Consider the following 16,445-nt stretch of genomic DNA (forward strand, 5'->3'; position numbering starts at 1 on the left):
TCTTTATGCCCTAAACCAGCATTCTTGGTCATTGAGGGACTCCGCAGTCGCTGGGAAGTGTCCTCTCCACTGCTGCCAAGGGATTCATTCCACGCTCAGTTCCTCTGCACACAGGGCTCTGGGGGATGCTCTTGTTAGAGGAAAAGCCCCATCTCCTGCCTGTCTAACAGAGGAGCCCAACGGTGAGGGGCTGCTCAGGACACTGCTCAGGACGAGGGTGGCAGCAGACACGTGTGCCCTGCACTCCAGGACAGCGTCACAGCTCCCTCCTGCAGCCACCAGGAGCCAGCAGCAGCTAGTGACAGAAATAAGATGTCATTAGACTTCAACAGCAGCGGAGATGAGTCAGTGCATGGGGGGCGAAGATTTGACACTGCAGTTTTTCAGGGAATACCTGCACTTTCAATAGCGACCTTCCCTGGCAGGTTTTCTGCCCGAGATGAAGGGTCTGCAGCGTGCCCAGCATTCAAAGCACAGAAAATACAACACGACACAGTGGGCCAGGCCAGGCTGATGGCATTAGATGACAAGAGCTTTGACCATGTCATCACACAGGACTTAAACTAACAGCTAGTGAACATGGAGGACTGGGGAAGACGTTATTTACTTGTGCTCTACTTGCACCAGAGGCCAAGAGCAGCCCTGCAGGACAGGACGATCCATACGCAGCGATCCGGATGCTGCCCTGGTGACAGATTCATTTCTCCCCAGGGAAACCACTCACAGTATCAGAAGGGCCGATCAGTCTTAATGCCTCCTTCAAAAATGTCAATAGCTTATTAGCCCAAATTCTTGAAAAATAAAATGATGCCATAATTGTTAAGCAACTTGCACAGGAAAACAAGATAAATCAGCAGCAGAATCACTTAGCACCCATGTGCAGTGATGTTTTCTTGCTCTGTGTAATGGTCCAAGGAACAGCGCTGTGGAATACTGGAGAATATTGGTATCATTGAGACAAGAGTTAAAAAAAGCAATGGATCCTACGTAACGGATCCAAGCCTCTCTCTTCCCACATTTAACAAAATAATAATTTTTTTTTTTTTAAAAAGACAGGAAATATGTTTATTTCCCTCCACACTGCCAAATGCTCTCCAAAGTCAAAACAAAGTTGCAATAAAAAAAGAAATATCTAAGATAATTCAGCTTCTTAAGACGGGCCTGTTGATTTTGGAGCATTTCCCCTTTGCATTAACAAGCTCTTCTGTCTGAAGGACAGAGCTAAAAATGTCCTTTTGTTATGAAATGAAAGCAAAGATCCTCCAGGAGCTGAGGTTCAAAGAAATCATGCCAAATGGCACATAACCTCTTACAAAATCATTATCTGGGGCTCTACCCTTTCTCTTGATCTTGGCTTTCCTCTGGGAAAGAAAAAGGCACCCCATAAAATCACTGTTGACAAAGTTTATGTAAACTTTGATTTTACTCACATGCCATGATCAAAACCCCAGGAACTCCTGCGGCCTCTCAACTTAACTGCACAGATTTGGAAGACCAAAACCAAAAGACATCCCCTCCAATTCCTCCTCCTTCCTAAGCCCAATGTCTCCTCAGCACCACAAAGCCAATTCTCCCCAAATAGAGGGAGTCATACAACAGGATTTTCTTAAGCTGTTTCGAAGACATCTACTGCATAATGCAGTCTATTCAAAGAGAATCTGCTAAGGTCAAATTTAATAATTTAAGAGATTTAAGAGCAGTATGTACTCAAAAAAGCCCATGTTGCCTATGCTCTGTCTGTCTGTCTTCTAGCTGCAGTCCCCAATTTAGTAGACCACAGTCTTGCTGCTGCAAGGACAAAAGTTTGCATCTTCTAAGAATATTTATCAGCAGATAATGAGGAATTAGAATTCCATTCACTCAAACACCAACTTCTGAAGTTTACCTTTCAAGCCATATTAAAAGAAAAAGAATTGTTCCTCCTTGCACGTCAGCAGAATTGTCAGCGTGGAATACCAAAATAAACAGCACTGCTAAGCGAAATTAAAAACAAAAGTTGGATATTGCACTGGCTTGAACTTTGCAGGCGCATCGATTGGGATGCTCGCCAGCCCAGCCCTCGCTTTGCAGAACGTGGAGGGAAGCGTCGTGACGTGACGGGCTGCAGGTGGCCCTGGGCACCATGGCCACGGTTTTGAGGCCCTGCACTGCAAGGCACCGCTTGGAAACCCTGCATGGAAACCCTAGCTCCTCTCTTAGGCTTCTCCTCTAGCGGGGTGGTCAGCAGAAACCAGTGATAGCAGTGAAACCAGTCAAACCTCATCCCTAAATTCACAGAATCACAGAATGGTTGAGGTTGGAAGGGATCTCTAGAATGGTTGAGGTTGGAAAGGACCTCTAGAGATCATCTAGTCCAATCCCACTGCCAGGACCTTCCACCTTCTAGTGGAGCTCATGAGACCCCTACACAGGTTAACATTTCATTTTCCACTGCAGAAGCCCTCATCTTTCTTACCTGAACCAAACCAACCTTCCAACCCACTTGCTGGTACTTCCAAACAAAGCTCCAATAGCCCCATGTACACAGAGCTGCAAACACTGCCTAGAACTTCAACAAAACAGGATTCAGTGCTGGTGTTTTTAAAATAGTAAGCATGCAATAGTAACCACCAGCTCCCTGTGTCAGGTAGCAATCCAGGAGGCTCAGGAATAGCCCAGTCCTGGGAAATCACTGCAATAGGGACTGTATTTAACTCAGCATGCTCAGCCCAAATGCAAGGCTGTTAACGCGACAGTTCAGTCCCAACCTTGCATGGCTTTTGCCAGCAGTCATGTCTATAGTACTAAGCACAATGTAGGTGACCTCTTAACTTTCTTAATGCCTTCCCAGCTAAGACTAGAAGGATGTTTCCTCCCTCATCCTGCATTTGTTAGACAGTCAGCACTACAATCAGCTGAGCAGAATAAATATTTGTGAGACCCAAAGCAGTAGAATAAAGAGACAAGTAGCAACCTCCTCTTGCTCTCTTTGTGCTGCACCAAACTCAGTGGAACAGAGGATAAGGCAAGGAAAAACAGGGCAGTTTCTCTTTTCTAGTTAGTTAATGTCTGGTATAATTAGGGATTTCTGTGTGGGAAAGACACGTGTCTATTTGCTGCAAAGCACTTCCAGGGGGACACTGGAAGGCACCAAATATCCCCATGTGAGGGAAAAGCAGTTGAGCCAGGAGCACTCGTACATGTTCCTCGTCCACCCGCAACACTGCGCGCAGGAGCTGGCAAAGCAAACACCAGTGAAAACTCCTGTCTGGGGACTTCAAGCACGCTGCTTAACCACCGTCGGGGGCAGCTGAAAAATGTAAACAGCTTTTAAAATTTTCAACTATCTCACAAAAGCGAGAGGAGAAGCAGAGAGCAGCTCAACTTGGAAAGCAATTCATCGCAGACAGCTGCATTTCACCAGGGCATGAGACACCTTTCCAAAGAACATCAGAGACTATTTATAGCTGCTGTCAACATCCTCCAAAAGAAAACAGTTCCTTTGAGCTCCAGCAATGCAACAGAGGCTCTCAGAAGCAGAAACCTGGGCTGCAATAATCCACATCCACAAGCATCCTAACGGTCTAGGAATTAAAAGATTGCTCCTGAAATGCAGGGCACCCTGGCCCTGACCCAGCAAAGCACTTAAGCATTCGACTGTTTCCCCCTGGTTTCAGAGGGACCGGGTGCATGCCTATTTAGCCCATATCCCAGAGCTTTGCTGGCCTGTGATCAGAGCTTTGCAGGAGTCAGCCCCCTCATTCAGCTTTACCTCCCAAAGCACAGGATCTCCTTGCCCATCTCGCTAAATAGAATGAAAACAAGAATGCAAGAGCAGGATGCAAACTGGGGCAAAACCTCCCAGCTGCAAGTGCCTCTTCTTGCAAGAAGAGGGGCTTTCAAGACAGGATACCCTTGAGTCCCCAGGTCTCTCGCTTGGCTAACACCAGGAACCTGCTCCTCATTTTGGACAGAAAACAGGTCGAGTCCAAGTGGTGCCTGTGCTCATCTGCAGACCTTTATCTGGCTTCATTATTAGCTACAGCTAATGCAAAATACTGGGAGCTGCATGCAGGGAGGCAGGCAGGGCGAACGCAGCGGCCCCTTCGCTCCGCACCGCACCTGGGGGCTGCTTTCCAACGCTGTGCGGGGCTTTTACAGCTCTTGCTGCACTGAAGTTCAATTACTTTTTAACTTAAGATATTTATATCAAACATAAGCTGTTCAGACAGATAATTGTCAAACAGCCAAGATCACTTTGGCAGGACTTCGGGATCATATTTTATCCTCCTGATGATGGCAGCTCTGGCACAGAATCGCTTCAGCTGTGTAAAATTATTTCTATAGATGTTCGATCCCTTTGGGGAGGCTGCCAAAATACCAAGATTAATTAATAACTTACCTAAAATACACTCTCTATCAGATAGATCTTATAGGGCTCCTTGTCAGAGTCTACTTTATAAAAATATATTTGAAACACAGGTGAATCTATAAAACAACAGATGACACTTTCTGTTTCAGTGCTCAGTCTAATCTCCCTACTAAGTAAAATGACTTTTTAGTTTTGTAACAGCTCTGGGCTAACATCACTGCAGAATTCTAGCCATGCCATGAAAAAGAAACTCTCCTGATGGACCAATACAGCATCATTACGCTCCCAGCTACTGCAACACCCTCAATCAATATAGCTTTAAACATAAATAACACGGGGATGCATTCAGACTGATTGGCGACCACAGTGCAAAAGTAATTACAAAGGCTCTCAGTAATAGTGTTGAAATCCATGTACCTCAGTGCACTTCCCAAAGGAGCAGAGCAAGGGACAGGTATCAATTCCTTTGCCTAAACCCTATGAAAAAGTTACAGATTGGAAGTGTCTGCCAGGACAACATCTTACTCTGATAGTAAGAGATGTTTCACTTCCAAACCGCAACCATAAATAAAATGATGATTTTCATCGACCATCAAAACCCAAATGAGGTGGAGCCTCTGTTGAGACACTTAAGAGGCTCTTGCACACCAGGGGATACCCCACAGCATTGCAACTTGATTAAACTCAACAAGAGCCAACCCTTGAAGGGTTTCCCCTACAGAAGTCACCACTTACATGCTAAGCTGTGCTCAACTCCTTGCGTCGCAACAGAATGCTCTTTTATTCCAGCTTGCTTTAGGAGCAGCAGGGACTTGCATGTCCTTACAGGTGTTTGGTGCTCTATTTTAATGAACCACAACACACCGAATACCCTGTTAGCGCATCCACTAACAAGATGATTTCTAGCGTACAAAATCACGAAAGCCCCACAGAGCAGGAGCTCGTTGCAGAAGTCTGCATCAGCAATAAACCTGGCTACTGCAGTGCAACCAGCCTCACGTTTTCCTTCTTCACCTCCTCCTTGGACTAACAACGGGGAATTGTTAGGGAAAAAGCATTAGCTCCCTGACTCACCCAGCCCTCTGGCCGCACCAGCATGTATGAGAACATGTAGAGTGTATAGAAATGGAGGGGCAGGGGGGGAACTGCATTAAGAGCCTCACCATTAATGATGCATCACCCAAGGACAGCCCAAGACCACACACAGCCCCTGAACTCAGTGCTACTGCAGTTACCCTCAACATCCTGATGCTGCTAAAAATACAGCAGGAAGACATTCCTCACCTAAGGCTCAGGAGGGTTCTGGTATGCAGCTGAGTCATGCGACAATCATTAAATTAAACACATCTTGTTCCCCGGTTTACACTCCATCAGCGCAAGTCCAAAAAACAAGTCATTTGTGCACACTGAAAAAGTGACACTGAACCCACTGAACTGAGGGGCAAGGAAGCAGTCTGAACGCCAGGGTCTCCAGGAAAACAACTACAGTGCTAAGATCAAATTGCATTAAGAAAGGAGGAAGCGAGACCCAGCTCATGCACATTTATTCCCAAAGAAAATTGCAGCAAATGTGTCTAGTGCTTGGAGGAGACATCAGATCGACAGCAATATCCTTAGTTCACAAAATAGCACAGGAGCCTCCCCGCCGTTAGCAATGCACACATTCTGCTCAGCTAATTGCAAGGCTTTGCAATGCCAACAGGATCATCCGTGCCAGCAGCTAACTGCTATTTATTAGTGCTAGGTCAGTGCAGAGGTTTAACACGAGCTCTGCTTCGATGACATGTCATTTCCCCATCCTGGGCTGATCACTGGAGAATATTTCCCAGCCGTCATTTGCACTTAATCAGTTTGAAGAACATGTGCGTGTGGGTTTGCATGCACAGAAGGGATTCTCAAAACAACCGCTGCTCTTTACTTAACGGTAAGCTCAGTCTCAGTAAGAGAAAGCCATCATATCTGCCAATACCTACTGCAAGGCTTGGTGTGTGCACTCGTTTCACAGTCCTATCACTGAAGACTGTTTCCCTCATTGCTATGTGGGATGCAAGATCATGAACAGGATGATTGATTTTCGGGGCCTCTTTCCTCAGAGCTGGATCCAACAAGTTGGATTAGGCCCTCCAAGAAATTTTATTCTTTACCACCCTGTATTTTTATTATATTTATATTATATTTATTGTAACTTGTAGCATCCCTCTCACATCTTAAAGGCTCTCTTGAAAACCTTCGCAGTAACTACATACAATCTAGTGATTTCTTAAAATTGCTCTTCAGCTTTTCCTACTGAAAACAACAGTGCAACTTAGATCACAGACATGCAGTAGCCAGTATTTTGAGAAGACTGTGCATGATAGCTTTAAGTTGCATGCTTGTTTAACCTACACATACAGGAAAGCAAAGCAAGGACCAACCAGGACTTAGGAATCTGACTGTTAGGATTAAAAAAAAAAAAAAAGACACAGCAAATCCCGCAAGATTTCCTAGGCCGGAGTGCCGTATCGGGCGGCCAGGACGAGATGAGGGCTGGGGTGTTGGGGCTCTCTGCACCCCGCTGCGCTGAGCAGAGCGCTCCCCTCGCAGCGCCGGCCGGCGGACTCCCTGCCGGCAGCTCAACTCCCACCGGGATTAGCTGTTCATACAGACACAGGAGGCACGGCCAGAATGATCGTAATTAATAACAGAGGTGTTAGAAGGAGGATTAGGCCTCATGTCTCAGAGATTATGGTAGTTTCATGATTAGAGGCCTGTATTTGGGCGCTGAAAATGGCAGATAGCTCACTTGCCTCTGAAGCACCGGGGCTGGCCACACTCAGGGTGCCAGGAGACCTTCAGTGTCTTTAGGAGCCTGAGTTAGGACAGTCCTTGGCGACTTCCCACCCCTCTGTCCTAGAAGCTGTCAGGAGCTGCAAGATCCCCACTGCTTCACCCGCAACTCCACTTTGCTACCTACGCCCGCCTAAGCTTGTCCCTACACTTGCGTATCCCTTAGGACGTCACCAAGGCACATCTGCACTGAGAACCACCAGGGAAGATTAATTCTCAACCTGAGGCATTAGGCATTTGATGGGGAGAAGCCTGAATTCCAGAAAAGGAAGCAGCTTGCAAAAATGTAAAGCTGCAACTGCAGCGGCTTTACAGGGCTTACCCTCCACGCTGCCTTTGTTTAAACAGCACTATATCCACGTTCTCTACCCGCTCTCCCACACACAGCACGCTGCACATCTTTCCACACTCCTCCCACCCACAGATAAACAGACTCTGGAAACAAAGCGTGAGCCGATAACTGGGGGAGCCCTGAAGGAAGGACAGGGCTATTCCCTGCGGGGAAGCAAATACACGCACATGCATTAAGCTGTCTGCTGAGGATGCTGGTCTCTTGGTCTCCTGGTCTCTTGAGGATCACATCAAGTACGTGCTTTCTAATTAATTTGTTCGTTTTGTGTAACACATCCTTGTTTCTGTCCACTGAGATTACTAATAGCTCTTTTTTTTTTTTTTTTTTTGGGTTAATCAGAACCTTTCTTGTTGGGTAAAAAGAGCCTAAAAGCAGAAATAGAAATAACTGCAGTTTGCACCAGCAATGCAAAGCAGCTTTAGAGCATACACCTACCCAGCCTAACACCCCATCTAATGATCAGAAGCAATAAAAGAGCTTTTTATGAAAAGCAAAGGTCACTTCTGCAGGGACAGATGCAGGTTACCGCCAAGAGGTGGAAAAGTTTGAGACACACTGCTACTGGCCTAAAGGTTACTAAAAGGGGACCAGAATTACAGCAGGCTGCATTAATACAGAGGAACATCTTACAGATAAGAAAGTAATCAAGGCTAAGCCAAGCAAGCCTCAGTCCCGCAAGCTACAGATTTTTTTAATGGGGTATGATTTTCAAAAGGGATGTTACCAAGGAATGTGTGTGACTGAACACACAGGCCACTTCCACAACTTCAGTCACACACCTGACGCAGCAAGCCAATATCTGCAAAACCTCTCCTCCCAGGAAGCTCATGTCTCAAAAAGAGGCAACCCTAAAGGCAGCAATAAGTGTATTAACCACCACCTGAGCTGTTGTGATTAAGTGCTTTTTCCAATTGACTGTTCAATACAGCATGCTTTGTTTGCGTTCGCTCTTACCTGCTGATGTTGCCTGGCTCCTGCAGTGATAGACTTGACAAGAGTGTCTACTAATGGCTTACACATGATCTGTAATAAAGAAAGGGCCAGTCTGTCAGTGATTTGCAGACAAGAGAAATGTGTTTTTCAAGAAAAAAAGAACATCTAGATTTTACATAAATTCTTAACCAAGAAAAAAATGACTCAAGGGAGAGTAGTGCCCAGAGACTAGCAACAGCTGATTTGAAAATTATTAGCTTTGCTCATACCCGCCCTGGGTGAAATCTTGAAATAAAAATCAGCAAGGCGCCTGACCTGGAAAAATCAGGTCAGGATTTCACCTCCTGTGTTCTGCCTTGTTCTCGATTTAAGTCTGCATCTGCCTGTATTTTACATAGGCAGCTCACTTCAAGAAGAGGCACAGTTCCAGTGGCAAAGGAGAACATGTTGACCTGAACTGGAGAATGTCAGAGCTTGGGGAAAGATCTGATCCCACACACCCTGGGGGGAGAAACCACCATTTCACAAGGAACAGGCTACGCTAACAACACCTCACAAACCCCTCACCGTGGACTCCAACACTCTCTATCAGACAGTGGAAGATGCCCTAACAGAGCATGGACAGCGGTTTGCTGCACATTTCACACATCTTCCATGAATGTTTGGCTATAGTAATCAAACCACCCAAACCAGCTTCTTTTTGGTGTAAGGAACTATTAAAATAGACGAGTATAGCAAGTGGTTAAAACCTAGCTTTAAAACTGGCCAATATCCTTGTATAGTCTTCGTTCTATAAAAGGGATGTGCTCAAAGATTTAAAGGACATTTTTGCAAGGAAAAGAATCAGAGCCTCTGCAAATCTGTGTGTTCTTCAAGTGGCAAGATAAGACCTCTCTCCTCCCTGTCTCACTAGCCAGTGTTAGTGTCATCCCAGGCTGGGGTCCCAAGAAACTTGGTATGAGAAATAATTCTCTCTTGGATGGATTCCCTTGCAGTATGGATCATCTTCCAGTTACACAAGCCTACATCTCCTCTCTCCCTCCTTCCTTTCAGACATCAGTTCTAGGAGGTCAATGATGCTTGAGAAAGGGCTTTTGGCAACTCACTGCATCACTCTTACTGACCTAAAAAAATCCCTCAAGTATTGCACCACATTGAAACCCAAGGCCTTTCGCTTAAAAGGCTGCCTTCATAGGGGAGGTCAGTCCCAGGCATGAGTCAAGTTTGCAGGAAATTCCCCAAAGATTTTGGACATTGTTTACACATCTTGTTTTGCAGAATGGACTATTCCATGTGCCATAGTCTCCTTAGAGAAGTTGCCTCCCTGCCGCCTGTGTGCAAGCTTTGTTCATCCACATAGTCATGTATGGGTAGAAAAGGGCTTCTTAAGGCATTCTGTAAAGAGGAACCTTCTAGTCACCCGCACTCTCCATGCACTATCCCCAACCCAAGCCACAACCGAGATCTTGCTCTTCTGCAGCAGTGACATCAAAACGTGCAGCACGCTGAGCCCAAGCAGGTGAAGATCCTTGAAAATCTCAGAGTAGTTTCCAAAAGCCTTGCATTAAATTGCAAGTTTCTCACTCTTTTTTTTTCCCAGGCTTACAAGTGCACTTCAGAGCCACTGGAAAAACAACGTACCACACAGGTAGCAACACTTACCGGGAAGCGGCTGAAAAGATCAAGGAACATTGAGGCTGTAAGGGCACTGTTTCGCTTAGACAAGAACTGCGTCAGGGCTTGCTGATATATTACAGTCACCCTCTCCACATCCAGGCTGCCTGTGCTGAAAAGCTGAAGGGAAAAAGCAGAACAAAAGAAAAAAAGAAACCAGTAAAACACCAGGATGAATCACTAGCAATGAAGCAATTCATTTCCACCAGGGCACATGGAGATTTTTCCAACAGCTAGATATCCTCAGGTACTTTACATGATACAGGCCACATTTCCATGAAGAACTGTCCATGATGCAGCTGCACTGTGAACATGGGGTTCCCATACTAGAGCTACATATATTTAGCAGCTATAGCCATGATTTCTGGCTGTACTCAGCAGATAAGCCACAGTTCTGAGTAGAGATTGAAAAATCCCAGAAATGTGCAAAATAATATCCCCCTCTGGTGGGCAATGAGCAAAAAAGACACGCAGCAGCCAACTGAGACCTGTCCAGTTCATGCACATCAAAACTAATGTCATAGGGATCATAAGGAACACAGCATCACATCCTGACTTTCCCTCCTGTTATCACATTGCCAGGGAAGCACAGCTTTCTATGGAGAGAAGAAAATTAAGGCCCAGGAGATTGAGGCAAGGTTTTTCATAGGAGTGGACAGATCTTTTGTGAGCGTGTGCCCAAGCAATTTGCCCAAGGCCTTGCAGCAAGTTAAAGCCAGGTAAATATTGTGTTTGTTCACAGGCCAAACACACTGCTGTTCCCACTACTACCATAGTTGGATGCAGGCTAGAGTGGATAAGGGGAGATGGACCCTAAAAATACATGGCTTCAGTTTCCTAGCAAAGAATCTACACCTGGAACTTCTCTGAGATGTTTTTATATCTATAGGAAAGAAAAAACAAATAAACAAACGAACATCTCTCCCACGCAGATGTTGCTTATTATATAAAATTTCTTCTGTAGTCACAGGGTCTTCTATAAATGTGGTCAATGCATCATAGGACCTCCAGTAGCCCATTTTGCTGCTTACTGGAGAGCTCTAGAGCTCTTGGCAAGGCGCTGCTCCTTGGAAACACCTCTGTGTGTGGTCTCGTGCTGCAAAGTCTCAACCCAACACCAGCATCGGCAGCATCGTTACAGTCAAACTGTTAAGTGGGAAGTTGCAGGAAGATGCAGTAAAGCATCCTCTTGACCTGGCCTCAACGGCAAGCATATTGTTTATATGACAAAAAGCTCCCACTTTGTCTTTCTTACCAGGAAGGCCCAGCACAGCGTACGAGTTGTCCAGATTAATACTCTTGGTGTATCACTAAGTCTTAAAAGCATGGGCTGCCTTTTCAGCCTCAAATAAGACCTCAGGTTTTACAATTTCCAGGTCTTCTCTTACGCAGGGTTAACCTGTTTTTTAAGGTACAACTCCTGCACACAACTTTAGAATTCTGAGACAAGCATTAGAGCAGGCACAGAAACCTTATTCACTAAGCTTCTAGTGGAGACGGCTGCCCTGAATCACTGAGTTTACAGGATCATAAGCTTCAGAGACCTGTGAAATTCAGCAGAGATAGTAGGCAAAAGGGAACCAGACAGTAAGGCTCCCTGAGTGAGAACACACACAGCATAACCGGCTGAAGAACATATAGACCATTACCACTGAAATCAGGGCTGCTCCACACTCTTTTCATCCTGAGTCAGCCCAAACCTCAGAGAGATCAGGAGGCCACTCTTACTCATCTCTAACTCAATGCTCCTCAAGACTCTCTCCCTCAAAAAATGAGTGGCTGAAGAAGCTAACGGGAAAACAGAAAATGTAAACCAGCTGAGCAGCATAAAAATCCATCACACTTTTTAGGTAATTAACCTAAGATCCACTGTACATGAGCAGCCCCTGGTGGTTGTGTGCAAGCAGGCACTGTGAAGACAGGAAGGACAGTGCTGGAAGTGCATGAGGAATGTGAAAACTTAGGGTACGGAGAAGAAAGGCTGTAGATGGGTATCTGCAGGCAGCAAGAACAGTGAGCCTGAATAAGCGATGCCCACTCAGAGGAACAGCGTACTGCAAACTTACTGGCAAAAATTCTGCTGCAGAAGCAGCCTGCTGTCTTACCTGAGAAGTCTGTGGGATGTTGCTACCCTGTTTCTTTGGCAGAGGGACAGGAGGAGTCGGTGTCTTATCAGACACATTTCCCTTCAATACTTTGAGTAGATATAAGGAAGCACTAAGACAGAAATGGAAAAGGGAACAAAGCAGCAGTGACCACAGTATCACATTAATGTTCAACACTGTATACATTTACAGACCAGCCACGGTCACAATCCTGCCCACAACACAGAGCAGAAAGGTTCTTTTGTAGTATTCACCTGAAATAATAGAGTGCCACGGAGGAATCGGTGTGCTTGCATGCTTTCTTCACAAGCCTCTCCACGAAGGCATGCAAGTCTTCCTGCAGGGCATCTATCTGCCTGCAGTACTGCTTAGCTCGGCACAAAGAGTTCCTAAAAAAAAAGACTATTAAGAATAAATCATGCCCTAAGCATCTAAAGCCACTACCTACAGAAAGGGATCTGAGGAACCCCTGGCTATGAATCCTTGTCACTGAGCTGACAGCAAACTAAAGTCTCCCACTGCTGAAAACAAAATGAGTGCTAGATGAGGGCAAGAAAAGCAGCAGTTACTGCTGTGGTGAGCAGGGTGAGGATACTCACTGCTTTTCACCTTCAAGCAGCTCGTTAGGCAACAGTCAACTCTCATCCAAAACTCACACGAAGTAGAAGTGACTGCCTCAAACACTGACAGCACAGATCTGCTTCTCAATCATGAGTGGACAGCAGTGCTGAAGATGTCTCACGGGAGTGCTGGGCATGGCAGGATACAGAGGATGCATCACAGAACATGCACTGTGCTTGCATCTTGCTTCTTTGCTTGTGGCTAGTTCACTTCTGGCCATGAACAGAGAGAACCTGCACTCTGCTTGTCCCTCTAATAAGCTGTTGGCAGTTGCAGTCCAGCCACAGCAACAATGCTGTAAGCGTGGGGAATTGTAGGGTCTGACAGAGCTCAGAGGCCCGTGGAGATTTTCAGCAACACAGTACTACACTTGGAATGCCAATGATCTATAGAATTCGACTTGCAAATAGGTTTGACACCTGAAGTCACCTAGGTCACAAAATCCAGACAATGATTGTTTTTTCTGTAGTTACAACTAATAACTGGCAATGCGAAACAGTTCTACATATTCTAGAAACACAGCAATTCTCTTGCATCTTAGAAAGACCCAGTTCCAGGGAAGTTCAGTCAAGATCACTGGCATCTATCAAAACCCCTTGCCTACTCATTGAAGGACTAAGGACACTTACGTGAAGATATGGGCTGTTTTCTGGAGGAAGTCAACCTCCTGCTTGTCAGAGTCTGAGCTCATGCACTGTTCAATCACTTGAAGCAGGGGCTCAATGATGTCAAACACTAAGGGGTTCTCTGGCTGCTTGCTCAGGAACACTTCAATCAGATCCAGCACCTGCAAACACAGAGTTACTGAGCTGGGAGCTCAGGAGACAGGGAAATATGATGGATCTACCCAGAGCAGCTCGTTCAGACTGGAGCGCAGTACACAGCAGGTGGAGGGGGTTGAAAAATAAAAATGCTAAAACAACAACAGCTTGTTATACCATTCAGTCTCCTGCCTAATCTGACACCAAATGTTTCAGTAAGACAGTGACTGAAGTCACCCCTGGATGCTGAATATCCTGGACAGAGCATGCTGACACAAGGTGGCCCAAGCTTGGTATTATAGACACAAATAACACAGGTGGGCGTTGGAAAATCTCACCATAATCCTCAAGATTTTATTAACATAACGAAGTAGAAGAAAGCAAAGTTATCGGAGGGATTTTATGCATGTCACATGCTACAGTATGCCAAGTTTGTCCACTTTACAAAAACTGACAGACACCTAAGTAATTCTGGAGAAGACACCTACGTAACTCTGGAAAGGTGTGGAAGGGAGCTGAAGTATTTCTGTTCAGCAAACAGAAACTGTTCACTTTTTGAGAAGACAACCTACTAGTTCTTGTTTAGAAGTAGCCCAAGCTCCATTTGCTGACCATGGCCTTACTGTGCCAGGTGCTGAACAATCCAGTCCCAGGCTCCTGAAGCTTACAGCTTAGGTGCATGTCCATATTTTTAGCCTAGGTAGCTGACTGCATGCAGGAAACAATATCCAATAGGCTAGCAAGCCAAAGGCCTTTGCACAAAACACTGATCTCAAACCTTAATCTTGAAATCCCTCCGTAGAATCTTCTCTTTTCGCATCCTGTTTTTCTCATCCTTCTTTGCCTGGATCCGTTTCTGCTGCTCCGCAAAGAGGGCTGAGATGTTCTTGTCAAGAGCCATCATAGCCTCATCATCCATTTCTTCATCACTCTCATCTCCTCCCTTCAGGGGAATTTAGAAGGCAAAAACTACATGTTACTTGCATTTCAAAAATAAAGATCCTAACACTCACTTGCCTTTGACTGCCCTAAACCTGCAGAGCGAGGAGGAGCACAGGCACTTCAGGAACAGACTCTCAGTGGGAATATGGTCATCTCTGGACTCTGAATAGCAACAGGGGGAGATACAATAGGAACTCCTGCTCATGCTTCCAATGATGCTCCAGTCAGATGTTTCCAACACAGACACCATGTAGCAGCATCTCAAATGCTTCAGTCTCTTTTATGGCAAGCAAGAATACAAGCTACCAGGCTAAAATTGCAAGCAAAAGCACTTGAGGCCACTAACATTAAAGAAGAGAACAAATTCCCACAGTTTTCTTCAAAGAAACTCTGACCTCTTGCTTCACATGCCACAAAAGATGACTGTCAGGGCTCTCACTGCAAAGGCTTCAGCAGAATATAGGCATTAGATAACTTTTCACCACCCCACACTGCTAAGGTATCTCTATCAAGCGAGACAGTCAACACACACCAATGCATTGCCTGCTTGGAGAACATTCATCAGCTGACTGCGGAAATTTTCGTCAACTTCTTCATTGTTATCCTCATCTCCACTGTCATTCTCTTCCTCAGAGCTATCTTCATCTGAGGAGTCCCCACTTCCTTCATCATCCTGAAAAAGAAAAGTTCATCTCCTGAGCCCACTGCTCCATCCTTCTCACTTCTCAGGTACGTCAACTCAGAAACAAAATCACAAGCCCCATCCTGGCCTACAGTCCTCAGGTATGGAGGGTCTGAGTGAGGACACCTCAGACAACAAGACAGATATTAGGTCTTCACAAGACCTAAAAGCAGAAGATAAGATAGACTCCTCTGACATATTAAATGAATCTCAAAAAGAAGCCTCTAAGGAGGAACTGAATTCCTCTTTTATTCTACTCTCCTTTTTGTTAATACTCATAAATGGTTTATGAGTCAAATCTTTGCAGCTCTTAAAACACAAGATTTTGAATCCAGACGGTTACACATAACAGCATGATGCAGGCTGTGGCTGCAAAAAAAAGAGAGGTCTTGTAGGATTTTCAGGATGCAGTCATTTGCTCTCAGGACGTCATCTATTCAAATAGTCGCACTTTCAACAAGGCCAAAAGGCTAATAAAAAAGCACTTTCAACATGACATTTGCACTTAGCACATTGAAAATAAACATTTTCATTAAAATGAAAAAAAAAACCATTTTCATTAACACTAATAGAGTAGCAGTTATTTTATATAAGACAGAAAAATGCAATTATGTCTATTACCACAGATCAGAAGGAGAAGATTTTTAAGCACTTCCAGTCTGAAAAGTATTTGGTGCAAGTAAAGATGCATCCATTACCATGCCCTTTAGTGAAGATTTGGTCTTTTTCTCCGATTCTTCCATCACAACAACTGCACTCTCTTCATCCTGATCTTGGTACGGGTCAAGAACCTGCAAAAAAAGGCGGGAGGGTTGTTTGTTTGTTTGTTTGAAGTGTTTTGTCTTGATGCACTTCTTGTGCACAACAGGCATGAACTTCAGCACAATGAGCCAGCTGGAGGATGACATAAGTAACAACATTCATCTTTCTGGCTTATAATGACACATTCATACCAGCTACTTATGGAAATCTGTAACATGCATTAAGTTCCTTCTATAACTAACAAAAAGGTGGAAAAAAAAAAGAAGAGACAGGAGACAGATTATCATTTTGATTTGCTAGAAATTATATACTAGATGCATCGTATAAACTGCTTGATGGCTCATCTTTGCAATCCATATATTACTGTCTCAGAGGACATCACTTCACTCAGTGACGTGACCAATTCAGATTTTCAATGTCAGCTATTTTTAGCACT

At 45.0% G+C, this 16,445-nt stretch overlaps 1 protein-coding gene across 1 annotated transcript in view; it reads right to left on the reverse strand.

The window, feature by feature from the left end:
- MYBBP1A (MYB binding protein 1a) overlaps window positions 1-16,445 on the reverse strand; it is a 43,067-nt gene that overhangs the window by 18,017 nt on the left and 8,605 nt on the right. The window contains exons 16-23 of the mRNA XM_026050148.1: window positions 15,946-16,038; window positions 15,098-15,238; window positions 14,402-14,566; window positions 13,492-13,649; window positions 12,496-12,630; window positions 12,242-12,353; window positions 10,125-10,256; window positions 8,484-8,552 (exon numbers count right to left, since the gene is read on the reverse strand). Of these exons, the coding sequence (XP_025905933.1) occupies window positions 8,484-8,552; window positions 10,125-10,256; window positions 12,242-12,353; window positions 12,496-12,630; window positions 13,492-13,649; window positions 14,402-14,566; window positions 15,098-15,238; window positions 15,946-16,038 (1,005 nt within the window). The remainder of the gene's footprint in view (window positions 1-8,483; window positions 8,553-10,124; window positions 10,257-12,241; window positions 12,354-12,495; window positions 12,631-13,491; window positions 13,650-14,401; window positions 14,567-15,097; window positions 15,239-15,945; window positions 16,039-16,445) is intronic.

The sequence above is a fragment of the Nothoprocta perdicaria genome, unplaced genomic scaffold (genome assembly GCF_003342845.1).
Source record: "Nothoprocta perdicaria isolate Ctin4 unplaced genomic scaffold, notPer1 scaffold_66, whole genome shotgun sequence".
Taxonomy (NCBI): Eukaryota; Metazoa; Chordata; class Aves; order Tinamiformes; family Tinamidae; genus Nothoprocta; species Nothoprocta perdicaria.